The sequence below is a fragment of the Phyllostomus hastatus genome, unplaced genomic scaffold (genome assembly GCF_019186645.2).
Source record: "Phyllostomus hastatus isolate PE091 unplaced genomic scaffold, TTU_PhHast_1.1 phas_contig_495, whole genome shotgun sequence".
NCBI classification, from domain to species: Eukaryota; Metazoa; Chordata; class Mammalia; order Chiroptera; family Phyllostomidae; genus Phyllostomus; species Phyllostomus hastatus.
Genome location: NW_025333895.1, coordinates 6,242,848 through 6,261,582, shown reverse-complemented (window position 1 = coordinate 6,261,582; position 18,735 = coordinate 6,242,848). Strand labels below are relative to the sequence as shown.

General features: G+C 53.3%; 1 protein-coding gene across 2 annotated transcripts in view; it reads right to left on the bottom strand.

Annotated features, from left to right (window-relative positions):
* Positions 1-18,735, bottom strand: part of ABL1 (ABL proto-oncogene 1, non-receptor tyrosine kinase) — a 107,683-nt gene that overhangs the window by 23,812 nt on the left and 65,136 nt on the right. For both annotated transcript variants that reach the window (XM_045846005.1, XM_045846006.1), the window contains exons 2-3: positions 4,383-4,556; positions 3,536-3,831 (exon numbers count right to left, since the gene is read on the bottom strand). In XM_045846005.1, the coding sequence (XP_045701961.1) occupies positions 3,536-3,831; positions 4,383-4,556 (470 nt within the window). The remainder of the gene's footprint in view (positions 1-3,535; positions 3,832-4,382; positions 4,557-18,735) is intronic.

The window sequence follows — 18,735 nt, the reverse complement described above, 5'->3', positions numbered from 1 at the left end:
CCCTCTCTCGCTCTGTCACATACACACACACCCTGTCCAGAAAGTATCCGGCCACGCACTGCGAAAAAGACAGACGTTGATTGAAGACACAAGAAACGCTGTATTTTGGACAGCGCCGCCTCAGCCCCCTTCGAAGCAGGCGCCTTGGGCCCTCACACAGCTCTCCCAGCGTCTCCTCCGCTGCTCACGACACTCTGCAGAGTCCTCTGTGGGAATCGCCACCAGCTGCCCGGCCGTGTTTTCCCGAATGTCACCGATGGTCTGAAATCTCTTCCCTTTCAAAGGTGACTTTAGTTTTGGGAAAAGCCGGAAGTCACAGGGCACTAAATCTGGTCTGTAGGGGGGCTGAGTCACCTGGGTGATGTGATGTTTCACAAAAAAGCCCCGCACCAGACGGGATAAATAAGTGGGAGCTTTGTCGTGATGAAGCTGCCAATCACCAGATGCCCGTAGTCACGGCCGTGTTCGTCGCACCGCATCTCTCCACCGCCGGAAAACCCGGAGGCAGTGCCCCTTGTTAACTGTTTGGCCGGGAGGCGTGTGATCACGATGGACGACACCTTCCCCATCCAAACACAGGGAACACGGGCCTGACCTCGCTGCGACTCTGCTGCACCTTCTTCCGGCGTGGAGAGCCAGGCGGCTCCCACTGGGGCGCGGGGCCGTCCTTCCCAGATCGTAGCCCTAGACCCACAGTTCACCACTGGTTACGAGCTTCTCGAGGAGCTCTGGTTCCCTGGTAGCGGTTTGAACCAGGCCACTAGCAACCGCAGCGCGATGTCCCTTCTGCTCTGGTAGCAGGAGTCATGCGAAAGTTATTTTACCACGACGCATTTCATGCCAAGATCCCGCGTCAAAATCTCGGACCCAGTAGTTTTTGGAATCCCCGGATCAGCTTCCGGTTCCCGCCTGTCAGTTGCCGATCTCTGCCGATTGCAGCCCGTACACGTTCACCATCCTCGGGTGTCCGCTTGTCGCAGGCCTCCCAGACCGTGGCTCACTCCCCACAGGTTCTCCACCACCTTTGAAGGGTGGGGCTGCACTCACTGCACGGTCCCTGAAGCCCCCTGAGTCACCCGGGTAGTTTCCATGGAGGAATGTTCAAGCTCAACACGAAATTCGATGCAGATGTGAAGCTCCACTCGCTCAGTCACTTGGAATGTGACAGCCACACGGCACACATGTTCACGCAACGGCGTCGACCGCCCCCACTGGCCAGGACAGTGAGGTTGTCATCGTTCACGCATGCGCATTCCAGCCCACACGCCTCGGCTCCAGGTGACATCGATGTCACGCCAACCGTTCTCATGACGGTAACAATGGCTGGACTTTTCCAGACAAACCACACACACACACACACACACACACACAGTGCAGCTGCTGTATGGGCGGCACAATGAATGTGAGAAGAAAATTATAAAAATGCTAAAAAGATTAAGAAAAGGGGGCTAGCCCTACCAGATACTAAGACATAACAGATTAAAAGTCTGGCCCTGGCGTAGGTACAGACAGGCCCACGGGAGAGGAAAGGCAGCGACCACCAGCCCTAAACGTGCGCGCAGGTTTGGTGCACTTGAAGCGCGGGAGGGAGGACGACTTCAGTAAACGGCACGGGGATCACTCGGAATCTGACACGTGCGCGTGAAACACCACGAGGTACCGGCTTTACCCGTCGGTGACAGGGGTTTCTACGGGTCCGGTAACCTGCTGCCGATGAGGGAGAGGAAGAACCTGCACTCCCACGGGCTGCCGGCGAGAACGCGCAGCAGCGCCACGTCCGCAGTAGGGAGCTGGGCGGCGCCTACGCAGATCGACGTGCGCGCGCCCTCCCGTCGTCAGCTCCCGCCACTCACCCTGCACACACGCCCTGCCCTGCACGGCACTGCACGCAGAGAGGCGTGTGCCGTGTGTCTCCAAGCTGCACGGCATGGCCCACCAAGGGTCTATGAAGTCAGTTTCGTGGATTAGGACCTGAATTTTTCAAAAACATGACACAGAACAGCATGGACTACAAAACAGCGGAGTGCGCTGAATAGGTTAAGAGCAAGCAGGGCTGGCCCTGGCAAGGTGGCTCGGTCGGTTAGAGCGTCACCCTGCTATGCCGCGGTTGTGGGTTTGACTCCCCCCTCAGCACATGCACAAGAGTCGACCAATGAGTGCAGAGATGAGTGGACAACAAATCGACGTTTGTCTCGCTAATTAATAACAGAAAATTTTTAAAAAAAGAGTGAGCAGGGTTTCACAAACCGACTTGCTAATGGGAGTATTGGGTGGTGACGTAATACGGGTTTTTTTTTTACAGCAGGCAAAGATTATTTTCAAAGGCTAGAAAGCCACCTGATAAGAGCATTGCTTGCGACAGCCTAGGCCTGGACACAGCCCAGAGGACCCCCAGCAGGGCACTGCTCGGATGAGCGGTGGTCCGCCCGCGCCGGGCGGCACTAGGAACGAGGCGGCTCTGAGCGTGCTCCCACGGGCCGTCTCCAAACCACACGGTCGGGTGGGAACAGCGAGACTCGGAGGAGTGCGCAGTGCACATCGTTTGTCCGTTCTTTTAAATGTAAATACATGCACGCTGGGTTAACTCGGAAAGAGACTGGTCCCAGTGGCTGCCTCTGGGCAGGGCACTAGGATCAGGAGACAGAATTACTCTCGCTCTAATCCGTTCTTCTCAAACCCTGTGCATGGACTAGACGTCATTACAGAACACACACGCCGCCTGGGCTCGCCCTCACAACCCACCCCCCACCCCCTGCGCGGCCGTGCGGTGCGGAGCGGCCCACAGCCCGGTCCCACCAGTCGGTCGCTGCGCAAGCCTGGGCAGGAGCTGGCGCCCCCTGGCGCCCACTCCTTAACGCGGGAGTGCAGACCACAGGAGCCCTGCCCCGAGCACCGGCGCAGGTTCGCACGGGAGGGAGGGGGAAGAACCCTCAGCACCCAGCAGGAACCAAACTACAGTTTGGGTCTGGAGACCTGTGGGTATGATGCGATCCTGCTTTTGTATAAACTGCGCATGTGTGTGCGCACACACACACACACACACACACACACAGGATTTCATCCATAGGCCACCTGTCAGACTTGTATTGGGGAACTGACATTAAGGTGGCTTTTCACTTTCAAAATATCCATCTTTGTTGAATTTTTCTTGCTGAGGAGCGCTTACTGTCACAAGGGATTTTTTCACAAAGCAGAGTCTTGCTGCAAGAGGCATGGATGGAGCCCGGCAGCCACCCGCCTGTCCCCTGACACCGCTAAGGACAGCACTCAAGCCGCACAATCGGGAAACCACGCCGGCCCCGGTCACGCCAGCCCCCGTCACAGCGTGTGGTCGGCCCTCGACAGAGGGTCACTCACGAGGCAGACGGACGGACGGACAGATGCCTGCTGTGCACCGGAGAGCTTCTTTGAATATCTTCGTGGCTGAGCTTTGCTGCAGGAACTTACCGCCCACCCAGCGGGACTCTGGGTCCTCCCGGCCACAGACGACCCCTCCTTCCCCGCGCCCCACCCCCCGGCCCCCCGCGGGGCCTACCTTGCCGTCGGAGGCGGTGTTGATGCGGTAGTGGTACACCCGCCCCTCGTATCGCAGCGAGATGGACCTCTGGCCGGGGCTGCTCTCGCTCTCCCGCACCAGGAAGCTGCCGTTGATGCCGCTGCTCAGCAGGTACTCGGCGGCGTTGCGCGACACCGGCCCGTGGTACCAGGAGTGCTTCTCCAGGCTGTTGACGGGCGTGATGTAGTTGCTCGGGACCCAGCCCTGGCCGTTCTTGGTCTGCGCCTCGCACCACTCCCCATTGTGGTTGTAGCCCAGGACCCGGAGCTTCTCGCCTTCGGGGGAGAGAGCAGAGTCACACGCGTCGGCCTCTGGGTTCGCCCACTCCCGCTCGGTCTCATGCGATTGCTGAAAACCCCCAAACCCCCAACCCCCCACTTCGTTTTAGCAAGTCCACGCACACACACGCGTTTTAAGTGTGTGAGAGAACGCTGCACACGAAGCTCCCCGTCTGCGCAGGACACGGAGATAAACACGGAGACCCCGTTTTCATAAATCTGTTTGCTCACTACTCAAGTGTTCCTAATACAAGGAAGCTTTTTAGGGAAAAGATACTTTTTCTTTTATGAAAAAAAAAGAAGGGCTCCCCGTGTCTGCCTCAGGCGTCTTTTTCAGGGTAGAATAACGACAGCTGTTTCCGCGGGAAGGACGGCTGTGCGGGAACTCGTCTCGAAAAAAAGCGAGTCTTGTGTAAAGACGCTGGTGTATTTTTTGATATCTCCGCATTCCAAATTTCAGATCTGTTGTTCTAACCAGCAAAGGGGTGAACAATCGAGCCACAGCCCCCCCCAGTTTCTGACGCTGGCAACAACTGCCGCCCGCGCACCTTTGGTTATGCTGAGAGTGTTGTCCCCGCTGGCCACGAAGTCGTAGAGCGCAACGAACAGGTTGGGGTCGTTCTCACTGGGGCCGGCGAGGAGGTTTTCCTTGGAGTTCCAGCGGGCTGCTTCGCTCAGGCCCTGGGGCTCGAAGTCGGACGTGACCGGCCTCTGGAGGGCTTCTGCGGGAGAGGCGGGGGTGGGGGGGGTGAGAGACAGCAAGGACGAGGGGAGCTGGGGAAATGCAGCCTGGTCTCAGCAGAAAAAAAAAAAAAAGTCCGTATTCCCAAAATGATACATTCCTAATCTATTTCATTTCTGAACACCTGTGGGTATTATATATCAATAGGAGATGGAACCTTCCTTTCCCAAATCTGGTGAAAAACACCAAGTATTTACATGCCAAGGTAACGTCCCCAAGTCGCTAAAGCCTTTTAAACTTGTTAACTCGGTGAAAATGAAAAGGAATTCAGTTAGAAATTGGGGGAGGGTGTTAATGGGAGGGCAGTGGGGAGGGTTGGGTGGGTGGGCTGGAATGGGAGTAAAAGGGACAAAACTGTACTTGAACAATGATTAAAATAAAAAAAATAAAAAGAAAAGAAATGGAAACGGCCCATCTTTCTAAGTTTGCCACTGCTTATGTGATAATAGGGAGGGAAAGTTTCTTGCTCTGAAACATTATCAGAGCAAGAAATGTATCAGAGAAACACAGGCACATAATGTAAAATCAGAGTCCAGAAGGGCTTATCATGAAAGACCAACATTTTCCAACCACTCTCCTCCATGCCCAGAGCCAAGAGCTATTTTTGGGGTGACCATTTCCACCTCTCTTAACAGAAGCTGTATCCCTCTTAACCCCTGAGCACCCCGCCTCCCCGGTCTGCGGTGCCAGCCTCTCCTGGTCACCTCTGTGTTTCCAGCATCAGACCTACAGCTTTACCCCTTGTTCCACCAGCCGGACACGGCACCTGCCAACTCCCCGCTTCCTCGGGCAGGCGGGGCGCTGGCCCCCCCACCGGCCTCCCAGCCGCCTCACTCTGGGCCCCCTCAAACAGGGCCTTCCTGACCCTGACTTGGGACAGTGAACAAGTGTCTTTCTTCTTCTGCAACGGAACCTTTCACGTTTTGTCTACAGGTGGATTCTAAAAGCTGCAAACCAACCGATCTCTCTCGTATTAGGAATGTGCGGCTATCGGTCGCCGCGAGGTCGAAACAGTTCAGTATTTTCTCCTAAAGTTTCTTCTTGCTTTGCCTTTTCTTGAACTATGCTGAAACGCTCTGGAATTTCTCGGAGAAGACGACAAACATGCATGAGGGTTCTCTGCAACAAGCAAATATACCCCCAGGTAGATCTGAACAGTTTATATAAAGATAGCATGGAATAAAATCTGGATATTCATTTAAGGGAACTCAGTAAGAAATCAGACGGAAAAAAAAAAGGCTGGGGGGAGAGGGGATAACTAGTGTGGCTGTGGGCTGGGTGTCATTGCACAAACCAAAGGGTCACAGGTTCGACTCCCAGTCAGGGCACAGGCCTGGGTTATGGGCCAGGTCACGGGCTGGGGGCATGTGAGTGGCAACCGAATGATGTTTCTCTCTCATATCAATGTTTCTCTTCCTCGCTTTCTTGCTCCCTTCTCTTCTCTGTAAATATAAAGAACGAAGTATCTTTTTATTTTATTTTTTAAGAATATTTTTTAAAGATTTTATTTATTTAGAAAGAGGGGAAGGGAGGGAAAAAGGAAGGGAGAGAAACATCAGTGTGTGGTTGCCTCTCACGTGGACCCCACTAGGGGACCTGGCCTGCAACCCAGGCTTGTGCCCTGACTGGGAATCAAACCGGTGACCCTTTGGCTCGTAGCCTGTGCTCAGTCCACTGAGCTATACCATCAAGGGCAGAAATACCTTTTTAAGAAGGAGTGAGAGAAGAATTCTAATTCTGAAAAGAATAAAAGGATCTATCAACATGCTAAAGCCAAACCCAAATGGTAACAAAACAAAACTGTTTTACTTTTCTCTCTTTATGGATTTAGAAGACACCCAAGTATCTTTTCTTAAGCAATAGCATCGCCCATCTCAGGGACAGGCCTGATTCTGCAGCGTTCCCTTAAACACTAACGAACGGAACCCTGAAAGTGCCTAAGCAGCTGAGGGACTAAGCCAAACTTCCAGAAACATGACTAGAGAACTTTCAGACCTGGACATTCTTTAAAATACCTCTCTGGAATAAGCCAACAGAACATCAATAACGAAGGTCTTTTAATTCCAGCGTCTGCACTACCGACGGAAGGTGGCCCTCAGGAATTGTTTTCCTGAAGGAGCACATCCCAGACGAGGTCATCACTGCACTCGGCAAGTTCACCCTGTGAACCTCGGGGGCAGAGGCAACGTCAGGGACGAGGGCAGCTCTGCCCTTCCCCGGATGTGTGTGGGACAGGCTTAGGGACGTGTGAGGCCCCGCTCTCTGAGCGTTTACATCGGCTCTAAAACTCTGTCTAGCACCCTCGTGACCGGGGACTGACCGATCAACAACCAGCCGGACAGCCAAACAACCCGGCCACGCAGGGACTTAGTACCACCTCCATGAAAACCCGTGGTCCCCCAACCAGCATGTCCACTGGCCTGCCAGTCCTGGCCGCAGGGCCGAGGGCCGCCCTTGCGGTGGGCGTGCCGTCGGAGCAGGTGTCGTCGTCTGCACTAAGTGCTCCCCCTGGGACGCACCGTCCCGCAGGTGCAGGGAGAACCCAGGGCCACGCGCTGTGGAGCCCCAGCTCAGCCCTGCCGACTGCCCACAGGGGCTCCCCCAGCCCTAGTCCAGCAGCGATTTTTACAGTTGCTGCCCTTTGCCGAGTCCGTCAAAAGCCTTCATTTGCACAGAAAGAGTTCTCCCTGCACATCTGGATTTCTCTGGTGTCACATTAACCAAATAAGTAGAACAACAAGTACACCTAACTAAAACACACAGATTCGGAAAGAAACACGACCGGTGCTGGCGGCTGCAGCGGCGGCATGGGTGGTGCAGCGTGTGCCAGGGGTTCGGCACGTCAGGTGAGTGGGAGCATGTCAATAGGACGTCTCCTGTAACCCTATTAGGCAAAGGATGTAAAATAACTTTTGCACAGCCAAAGGCAAGCCTCTCCACTGTGGAAAAAGGGACAAAAACCACAAACACGCAATTCACAGAGAATTTAAATTGCCATTAAAATACAAGAAGGGTGTCAACCCTCTAGTATGGGAGAGATGCAAAGGCGTGGTGGCAACTTTCCTCCCGGCCCACGGCGCCAGACGTCAGTGCAGCGGACACTCTGTAACATTCAGTGTAACATTCAGTGTAACATTCAGAAAAGCAACTGGATTGACCTCTGACCTACCTCTAGGAATTTATCCCAGGAGATCCACACATGATCTATCCAGACTGATTTTTAGATAACGCAGAAAGGGAAAAGCACAACTATTTATCAACACAAGATAAGCTAGTTTGTGGTCCCATCCATAAAATAGAATATACTCACAAAGCCATTCAAAATATTTCTGGAGAAAATTGAAAAAATTCCAGAAGGAAGGACACCAAAATGTGAACAGCAGTTAAGTTAGGGTGGTATGTTAACAGTACTGTTAAAAGCAGTGAAACTCGGGGTGGTGGAATTACAAACACTTAAAATTTTCTTAATTTTTCCCCTATATTTTGGCGTACTGTTTTTATCGGCAGAAAACAATGAACAGCCCTTACTGGTGTGGCTCAGCGGCTTGAGCACTAGCCTGTGACCCAAAGGGTCGCTGGTTCGATTCCCAGTCAGGGCACATGCCTGTGTTGTGAGACAGCTCCCCAGTAGGGGGCGTGTGAGAGGCAACCACACATTGATGTTTCCGTCCCTCTCTTTCTCCCTCCCTTCCGCTCTCTAAAAAATAAAGTCTTAAAAAAAAAAGAGAGAGAGAAAAGAAAACAATGAACAGAAACAGAAAAACTGTTATAAATAGGAGCCAGCTGACGCTCACACAGCCGGTCCTCTCGCACGAAGCAGCGCACTGGGGGAGGAGGCCGTCTCCTCCAGTTGCCCCGGAAAAAGGGCGCGTGCGTCTCCCTCCAGCGACCCGGCCTCGCGGCCGTGAGCGCGGGGCTTTGGCAGCCCAGGCCCACACAGGAAATTAAACCGCAAGTCACGAATACAGAAACGCTCTTCTCCTCCAGTGCCACTGGACCTCTCCTATCGAGCATTCCGCAGCATCTGGACTCGATCACAGTTACATAATCAGGGGCAGTGGCCTGGAAAACACCTGGAAGGGACGCAGCTCGCAGATCCTCGCCCGCCCGGGGGCGACCGCGCGTCTGGGGTCGGGGTGAGGGAGGGACGGTCCCTGCCGTGCAGGCGCACACGGGCGTTGCATGGGAGGGGACGAGGCCCTCCCTCCCCGTCCGGAAGGAGAGGGCCTCCCGCTGCGCTTCGACTCAGCAGGACGTGAGGACATCCAAGGCGGGCGGTCTCCCGGCTCTCCTCCCCGGCCCTTGCTCCGTTCCCCAGCTTAATGGCCGAGGCCCAAGGGGAAGTATGGCTCATGCATGCCCCTGGAGCGGGAGGCCTGAAGCGCAGCCCCAGCCCCAGCCCCGAGCCTTCCAGTCAATTCCCAGCCCGGGCTGATGTCAAAACTGACTCACAGCGCACGCGCGCCAAGTCCCTTGCTTCATCTCCCGGTGAGCTGTGCGCGTCAACCTCACACACGGTCGCCGCTCACGGGGCCCAGGTTGCCGAAGGTCCTTAAGCCTTCCCTGTTCGATACGCGAACTTTCTGCCAGGCCCTCCGTCAGGACGCTAAACTCCTAAGGAAGCCCGGAGGTTTCGTTAAAATAAAGATGCCCCAAGTATCTCCCCTTTCAGTCCTTCCGCTGGGTCTTTGGGCTATTGGCTAAGTCTTGGCAAAGGAAAGTTTAGCATCTGCTATTATTCTTGTATTTAATTTTTATTGATTGATTTTAGAAGGGGTGGGAAGACACAGAGAAACATTATTTTGTTGTTCCACTTATTTATGCATTCATTGGTTGATTCTTATGCTCTGACTGGGGATTGAACCCGCAACCTTGGGGCTAGCAGGACAACACTCTAACCCACTGAGCCACCTGGCCAGGTATTCTTGTACTTTTTTTTTTTCTTGAACGTTTTCTGCAGCATCCTTTCTGGGTCCCCTTTTAAATGTATTTGAGATTTGTGTCCTCGAGAGTGCCCCTCACCCCGTGTAAAACCCTGCTTTTATCTCCCTGTACTGGTAATGGAAGAGTTTCCATCACCAACAAAACTCCGGAAAAGTCACTAATCAGCTATTTCAGCACCAAGAATGGTGGTAACTGCAAAAGGCCTCCAAACCTCTAAGAAGCTAGGGCTCCAACTATGAGAATACCAAATGTTTGGAAACGCCACAAAATTCACTGGGCCTGTGCATGATTAACTTAGACAGTATTCTAAGAAAATGGGTTGGGTCTTTGGAATACAATTTAAAGATTGTCTGATATAAAATAATCCTTTCTTAAAGTTGTGAGTCACCCATCAGAAATGTTTACAAAAGATTCCCTGATACGGCGTATCGTGTCTAGACTTCCAGGGGCTGCCCCCGCCGCTGGCAAACAGGAAGAGAAGAAAAACGCTCGAGAACCCCAGGGCCGGTGAGGCTGCTTCACGGCTGGGAGGGCAGGGGAGACATCATCTCCAGGAAAAACATCCCTGGGAAGCTCCCTGACTTCCTGCTGGCGCTGGTGCCCAAGGCCACGGCTCCCTGTGGGGCTCCCCCCTCTGCCGTCCCTTCACTGCCTGCAACCTCGGGGGTGCGGGGGTGGCGAGGGGGCGGGGTGGGTCAGGCGGGATGCACATTCTCTTTGCTTTTGCTCACGTTCAGTTATTTAAACCCACGGGGCTTGACTCCTATTTCCTCTGTGGGCCCTTCGCCGCTGTCCTCCAGTTCAAGGAAGCTCTGCGAGTTAGAAATCTATAAAACAGACCCTTCAGAAAAGGGGGAAGGCTTCGTGTTTTATTTCCTGCTCTGTTCCAACTGGTGAGATCATGCTGAGACTATGCTCAAGTCCGTGTGCAAGTCGCACACAACTTTTCGGACTATGAGCTTAGAGGAAAGGTATTATTTCCCACAACGTGAACTCGAAAGTAATTTTATCTACAGTCTACGTGTCCTTTATTTTGTCATTTACACCCACATCCAGAGCAGTTAAAATTATTTCAAAAAACACGTTTATTAGCTAAGTACAGCCTTGGCATTAACTTCACAAAAATCACCCAGCCCCCAAGAACCGAGTCCGCTGTTGCAGAGCAAGGGTGGGGCCGAGTGGTCCCCATGCATGGCCCCCGTACCCCCCCACTGAGGGAGAGACACAGCTAATGAATGTGGACAGGACCTCAAAGCAAAATCCAACGGGGGCAAGCGCGGCCCGGTGGGCTGGTTTTTAAGAACGCAGACCCTGCAGGGCCGGAGGTGTGGGGTCCGGGAGGAGGCAGCCCTGAACAAGACCTCGCCCAGCAAGGGAAGCGGGATCCCCAGGCGGCCCGACCCGTCCAGCCCGACCCACCAAGGCCGCTGAGGGCGGGGTCTTCACCTGTGCCACGCAGCGGACCCCCTGGTGACGCCTAGGGGCTCCTCGGAATAAAGTCTGCAGGTTCACAAAGTAAATACGAGGGATTGCAAAAGGAAACAATTTTACTGAAATAATCTTCAAAACGTTTAAAAATTTTGTGATAATGCTTCTTTACAAATGCTTCTTTCTTAACACATTAAATAAATAACAAGATCTGGTGATAACTACTGTCATTCCAAGGCAGTGATGAGTATAAATAACAATCAAAACCATTCCGTGATAGGAAAATACCTGATTTCTACTGGTGACAGAGTCACAAGTACTGCTTCTATTCCTGTGGCTTGTTACCTGAGTTCTTTCTTGTTTTAAAGATTTTATCTATTTACCTTTTAGAGAGAAGGGAAGGGAGGGCGAGAGAGAGGGAGAGATACATCAAAGTGTGGTTGCCTCTCACACGTCCCCTACTGGGGACCTGGCCCGCAACCCGGGCATGTGCCCTGACTGGGAATGGAACTGGTGACCTTCCGGTTTGCAGGCCTGCGCTCAATCCACTGAGCCACACCAACCAGGGCTGTTACCTAAGTTCTTCAACAAACAAACAAACAAACTTATTTTTAGGTAAAGGTTAGTGAAATAAAGCTGAACGCTTTCCCGTCGAGGACACAAACCCCTGAACTCTATCCTGGGCCCCAGGGGTCTTCAGGCGAAGGACTGCCGCGCTAAGGTTTGACTCAGCGCGACCCCAGTGACCCGGCAGGGAGAGGGGCCAGGAGAGAGGGCTGCTATAAACTAGGGAGAAGTCCAGATGACACAGTCAGTTTTATTTTTAAAATAATGCAGTTTTATTACATTATAGGCAGTTAAATAGGTTTCTAGAGAAACCTTTAAAAAGTTAAAAAAAAAAACCAAGTCATTTATTTAAATGAGCCCAAAGTTTAACTATTTCCCCTGGAATCTTTTTACATTACAGTCTTTCTAGCCAGTCAATTTTAGAAAACGGAATTCTCCATCCTAACCTCTGTCCCTACTCGCCCGCAGTCCACACAGTAACCTTTCTGAACAGACACCGTCCCTGTGCCCCTCCCTCTGCCAGAATGCAGAGAGAGAGTGAGAAAAGGAATTCTGTACCGCCCTCTAAGACTCTGGGGCAGAGAAGTCCACAGTGCCTAGAAGTAAAGCACAAAGGATCCACGAGAAGTGAGACCGGAACACGGGTCACCCACGCGCCCCTCTCCCTCCTGTCCCATCAAGTTCGCAGCCACCTCCCGGCCGCTTCTCCTCCTGAATCTCTGACCAGTCCTGTCCCTGCCATGCCCCCACCACACCCTCGACCGCATCCCCCCCGGGACCCTGACCAGACGGTCACTGGAAGGGGCCTTTCTAAAATGCAGATCTGACCCCGTCGCTGTCCTGGTGAAATCCCACCCAGGTGTCCGGGTGGCGGCCCGCCTGCCCGTCGTCAGTCGCCATTCGCCGGCAGGGCACCTGCGGCCGCCTGGGGAGCCTGCGCCTGGCGGGCAGCGGGCAGCTCGCAGGCCCTCACGAAACGGCGAGGGCGGTTCCGGACGCCGCTAATGCAGAGGCCTGAGCTCCTAAGGGGGACACAAGAGGCCCCCTGGGGCCTGGTCCTGTACCATTTCCTGCAACGGCCCCTACTTTTCGTCCCAGCCTCCCCGAACACCTTGCCGTCTCTCCCGGGGAAACCCCGCTGCCGCCTCACCTTGTGGACCTTGACCCGGGCCGTGGGCTCTCCCGGGAACTCGTCCTCCGGACCGCGGGACCCGCGGCAGGCCTCTGACCCCGCCGGTCCTCCTCCCTGCCACCGCGCTCCCACCCCAGAGGTCACTTCCTCTGCGCCCCATCGGGGTACTTAGTGTCTGTTTCTACGCCCGCCCCGAGACACGCGGTGAGGAATCCGCTCCTCGTCCTGTGCAGTCCCGTGCGCCTGGGGGCTCAGGGGTGGACACGCCTTGTTCGAACCCCAGCCCACCCGGCCTGCAAGACGTTCACTCCTGAGCCTCCGTGTCTCAACCGCACAGCAGGACAACAGAGGCGACGACTGGTCCGTCCCCACGCTGTCAGGAGGGCTCCACGCAGAGCGCACGCAGGGCATCTCCGCACGGGTGTCAGGCGCGGCGCCCGGCCGCAGGGCACCGCGGGGCGGAGACTGGGCGTTCTCCTCCGTCTGCGTCACACGGGACACACAGCCCTGCTCCGCGTGTGTGAAAACGAACTCACGTGCACGGCACCCTGCGCTCGTTCGGCTTCAGCAACAAGTTAAAATAAGATTGCTGCACCCTAATCACCTGCTGACCTGTAACAGCAGGAATGACAGGCAGTAAAGATGAGAAGCCAACGCACCCTGGCCAGGAAAACCCTCATGAAGACGTAGAAAACGCAGTAACTTTTTTTTTTATGGCACGTGAACCACGGCCAAGGCCTTGCAGGAGGTGCGATGCAGAAGCTCATCATTCCTCGGTGCTTCCTAACGGGCAGCCGGCAGGGTGAGGGCCCGCCCCTCCGCACACTTCTGGTCGGTAGGGGGGGGAAGGTTCCCCAAACCGCGGCACCAGCGCAGACCGAGGGTGCGCACAGTGAGCCCCCCAACCAGAGAGGCGCTCTTCTCCTGCCACGGGCCACCCGGAGGGGCTGGACGCCTCCCGCGCCCCCTGCCAGGCCCGAGGCAGTTTGAAAGCACTCGCATCCCAGTTCCCGCTCCCCTTTCAAGTGCCGCCCAGGACTGCAGGCTCAGCTCGGGCCTGAGTCACCGAGGGGGGGCATCCAACGACAGGCAATCTCCCCGGAATGCCCTGTTAGCCATTACTACTTCCACGGTTAAGCGGTTAACTGAACATGACCCTAAAAAAGGGTATTTTGACTCCCAAAAGCAACGGCTATTTCTAGGCAAGGCCTGCCTTCAGATTCAGTTTCCAGGTGTCCAATGCACAACGCTATTAGCTAAATTTGAGGACTGGTAAGACTGGTAAGAATTAGGTCTCTGAAGAGAAATGGAGAGCAATGAGGTCCAAGGTGATGCAACAGACCGTGGCCCAAGAGCCGGTACCGACTCCTGGCGAGGGCCCGCACTGTGCCTGCCCTCACCTGCACTGCATCCCCGAGACCCCGTCAGGAGACCCCACTGCGGCGGCATCTGACGGTGCGGCGGCATCTGAGGGCGCAGGAGCGCCCCCCCCCCTCCCCGGAGGCCCAGAGAAGTTCCTGCTCTGCCTGCCCCCAGTGCTGGGGCCATCAGCTGCCTGCCCCGGCCTCTCGCTGTCCCGAACTTCTCTCTTGTCCGTTCTGGCCTTTCCCCTTCCCCCCTCAGGCCACCCTCCCCCGTCCCGATCTCTCTCTCCGTCTTCCTTCCCTCTGGTCGTGGCTTCCCCTTCCCGTCGCAGCCGGTCTGCCTCCCGGGGTGTCTGCATCCCCCCCCGTCTCTGACCTGCCCCCCTCTTCCCCCTCTAACTCCCACCTGTCCCTGTCTCCCTCCTCTGTCTGTCTTCCCTGTCACCACTACCCAGCACACAGAGTAGAACAGATGGGCTACGATGGGGGCTAAGCAAGAAAGATGGGAAACCAAGCTATTATTCAGGGGCTCCGGGACTGCACCTTCACCAGACAAGAAAGCAAGGCGGACCACACGCTGGTCATTATTAACGCTGGGTGGTAAGTACGAGGGGGTTCATTATGCTGTCTGCTTTTCTTATACATGTAAACTTTTCCATTTTAAAAAAGTGAAAAGAGGTGAACTTAGGAATTTATTTTAGAAATTGTTGTTCTAGTGTCGCAGGTTCGATTCCCAGTCAGGGTACATGCCTGGGTTGTAGGCATGACCCCCCAGCAACCACACATTGATGTTTCTCTCTCTCTCTCTCTCTCTCTCTCCCCCTCCCTTCCCTCTCTAAAAATAAATAAATAAATAAATAAATAAATAAATAAAATCTAAAAAAAAAAGAAATTGTTGTTCTGTGTTTAATTACAATCTACCATTATAGAAGTTAAATTCTTCCTACATTCCATTTGATCTTTAGTTCTTGTTACATATGTTTTTTCCCAGTTTTACTGAGATAAAACTGACACAACACTGTATAAATTTAAGGTTTATAATTTGATTTATGTGTATACTGAGAAACAATCACAAAAAGTTAACACCCATTACCACACACAGTTACTATGTTTTTTCTTGGAAGGAGAAATTTTATAAAGAAATTCTTTGCAGTTTTTGAACGCACAATACAATACTGCTAACTACAACAATCGCGCTGTGCCATATTGCATATTTTAAAAACCTATCCATTGACATTTTCCCCTGTACCTGTTTCAGCTCAGTAACCACACTGCCAAAATCATGACCTGATTTTACAACAAGGTAATAAATAGGCAGCATGAGATTTTCAGTTTTTGCCTTTGGACCTATGGAAATACTGCCTCTGGAGAAAAGAAAAAAGACGCTAACCATGAACCAACAGGATTTTTTTCTGCCACAATTAAAATATTTGCCATGGGAATAAGAGAGGGTCAGGGGAAGGGAAGATACTTTCCCTTAAAACCAAGGGCAGGAAATATTAATTATATGCATGAAACGAAACTTGGAAACAAACTGTTTTGTTAACGAAAAAAAAAAACAACTATGGGTTCAGCTCCATCCTATCACACTCCGGCCATTACAAAAGTCGGCGATGCCAACATTTTAGACTGCGAAGGGTTTGTTTAAAATAACGATGGCTGACATCTTGCTCCGTGCTAAACAGTTTAAACGCACTCTCTCCTGGGCGTGTCCCAGCCCAGCGGGCAGGCGGGCACCCCCCAGCCGTGCCCCGGCCCTGGGAACGCCCGGGCGCGGAGAGCGGTGCCCACACAGCCAATGGCCCGCAGGGACGGCACCCGGGGCCGGGCCGGCTGACTGGCTCCAGAGCTGTGCGCGCAGAGAAGTGGGGCCCGCAGCAGCGTCTCAGCCATAAAACTCTCCGGGCTTAAGGGCATGCATTTAGCATTTTATTTGTTTCAAAACTTTCACTTGAATCATCTCAGATCCTCCAAGGCGGGCCGGACAGAGGATGTTTGTTCTGTCTTAGAAGGAAACAGAGAAGCTGAGAGAAGACAGACTAAAACCGGGATCTCCCGACTCCAGATTCTGAAGTGTCCCCAACAGGGAGAATGGGCCCTTCCGCCTTCCTGCCCCGAGAGCCCCAGCGCACGGCTGGGGAACTGAGTGAGGGAGGATGCCTGTGACGTGTCGGTGCCAAGGCCTGTCACAGCCTAAATGCTCAACAATTTTAACGCAACGCCAACGAAAAGGACTGACTAGCTTCCCATCAGGCTACAGGGAGAGCCCCAGCCCCCCTCGTTACCAGACACGAGAAGGATGTGATGACCTCAGGAGAGAGCACTGAGCTGCTCTGAAGCAGCTCTGACAGTGCGTCGTCGGTGTGGCTGGCCCTGGCGGAAGCATCCGCCAGAAAGCCAACTGCTGAAAAGCAGAGTGTGAGAGTGGGCCCTGAAAATAAGTTTTGAAAGTTCGGGAAAAGTTCACTTCGCAGGCATTCGTTCTTGATTCCACTACCCAGAGCTCACATGTCCATGCACGAGATACCACGCGTGATATCCACGCACGACGCGTGCAAATGCGAGCATGGACGAAGAAAGGCAAACTAGAAAAAACGGATTCAAACGGCCACTGCTCACAATTTCTCTCGCATCCCCAGGGGGAACTGACACTCGGGAAACCCAGTGTCTGAAGCAGCCCACGGCGGTCAGGCAAAACGTGGTCGCGGTGAGGAGGTACAGCTACGAACATGTATGCTCACAAGGCTGAAGCACGAAGTTCAAGCGCTCCAGATGCTTCTACGTGCATAAAACATTTCCGGGGCGACACAAGAAACTCCTGAGGGCCTCTGGGCGGGGCACCTGCACAGGAAGTGGAATTACTTTTCACTAAATCTCCTTTTCAGAATTTTTGATCATGTAGCCATTTTATTTTATTTTTTTTTAATTTAATTCTACGGCTAGGGGTCATAATTTCCATCAGCACTGGGTCTCCAGAAGAGAAAGGATACCCTTTTTTTCCAAGCACTACTGTTGCTGAAGATGTCGTTTTAACATCCACAGCGCGTTCCGAAGGAGATACACCATCACAGTCTGGAAAGCACGGAGCGGCTCAACTGGGCTTTTTGGAGCCAGACACCATGGGTTCAAATCCCAGCACCACGACTCGCTAGCTCTGTTATCTTAGACAGTCTCCCAAACTTTTGATGCCCCAGTTTCCTCCTCAACAAAATGGAAATAACCACACGGCCATAGTAAGAGGCAAACAAATGACGCCAAAGAATGCTGAAACGGCGCTCGGCACACAGTAAGCATTTAATAGTTGCTTTGACAGCTAGGCCTGAGGAGCAACTACACGCACGATCCAGGTGCATTTACAGCTGACCCTTCTGGCACAGCACGGAAAACCCGACCGACCGCGTGTAACTCCCTCCGCGGCCTGCGGTGACGGGCCCCCGCGGCTGTCCGCAGGCACCGGCGGCCTGGCTGAGGGTGGCACGGCCACGGGGGAGGCACAGTGCTGAGCCAGAGGCCGGCGGCCGTGCCTCCCTCGAGACTAGCAGCACAGCCAGTCTTGGAGCATCCCCGAGGTTTGTTCCAGTCTCTTCACGACAAAACAGTAACTTCGTTTACTGTCCCCAGTTCAGTGTAACAAATGACATAAGGCAAGCTCCGCCACGATCAAGAATTCCATAAAGAATTCCTACAGTGATAACTTTCCAGATGAAGCTTTAACCCAAAGCAGTCTGCTGTACCAGAATCCTTTTTTTTTTTTTAGAGGGGAGAGCCAGCATTATTTCAAGACATGCTGTAATAAGACACTTTAGATCCCCTCCTTAAAAAAATTAAATAAATAAAACGACAGTCATTACACCAGCCAGGTACCACTAACAAAATCTCCCCCCCAGGAAAACCAAACAAGGTCACAGCTCAGCTTGCCCTGCACCCTCCGCCAGCTCTGCAGCTACAAAAGTCCATTCATCTCCCCTGCCTCGGGCGCCCATCTGCAACATGGAGATGATAATGCCTGACACTAACTCGTTACAGATGTAAATGAGAATGTGTTCAGAGTTTTGAGCAGCTTGGAAAACAAGCCACGCACTGACTGAGGAGGATTCTGGCTGCGCAGACAACCACCTTTGGGGGGACAAACCAGCTCCTCTCTTCAGATGCTTAATTTTTCGAGCCTACTCCATTTGTGGGCCCCCTCGGGCCCCAGGCCCCGGAGAGGGAAAGGGACCCCTGTGCACGGACGGTGGCAGGAAGGGCAAGGCGGCCTCGCCTGCATTACTGGTGTTTATGGTTTGAGCCGCACACGTGGCTCCAGGCAGGGCCTCGCATCAAAAAATTGGAAAGAAAAAAAAAAAAACAGTTTACACAATTAAGGACACCTCCGTTTATTTCTCCTTCATTTGAAAAGGAAAAACATTACCACTTCCTGGCACAAATGGAGAAATCCTACTTGTTCCAAAATGAGCTTTACTCTCATCTTGAGTCCTCGCTGAAATAACGGAGAAACTCGGAGCAGGGTTACATCTCAAGTTCAATCGGCCTTCTCAGCTGGAAGCAACAGCCTGAGAGGAGCAGTCCCCAGAGCAGATTCATTTCAGATCCACCTTGAAGCTACCAAACCATAGACCGCTCCTTCTCCATTCCCTCCCTTTCAGAGGTCACTTTACTTGGACAAAAAAATGAAAGACAAGGAACAGGAAGGGGGGGTGGGGCGGGAGGGGATGAGATAAGGA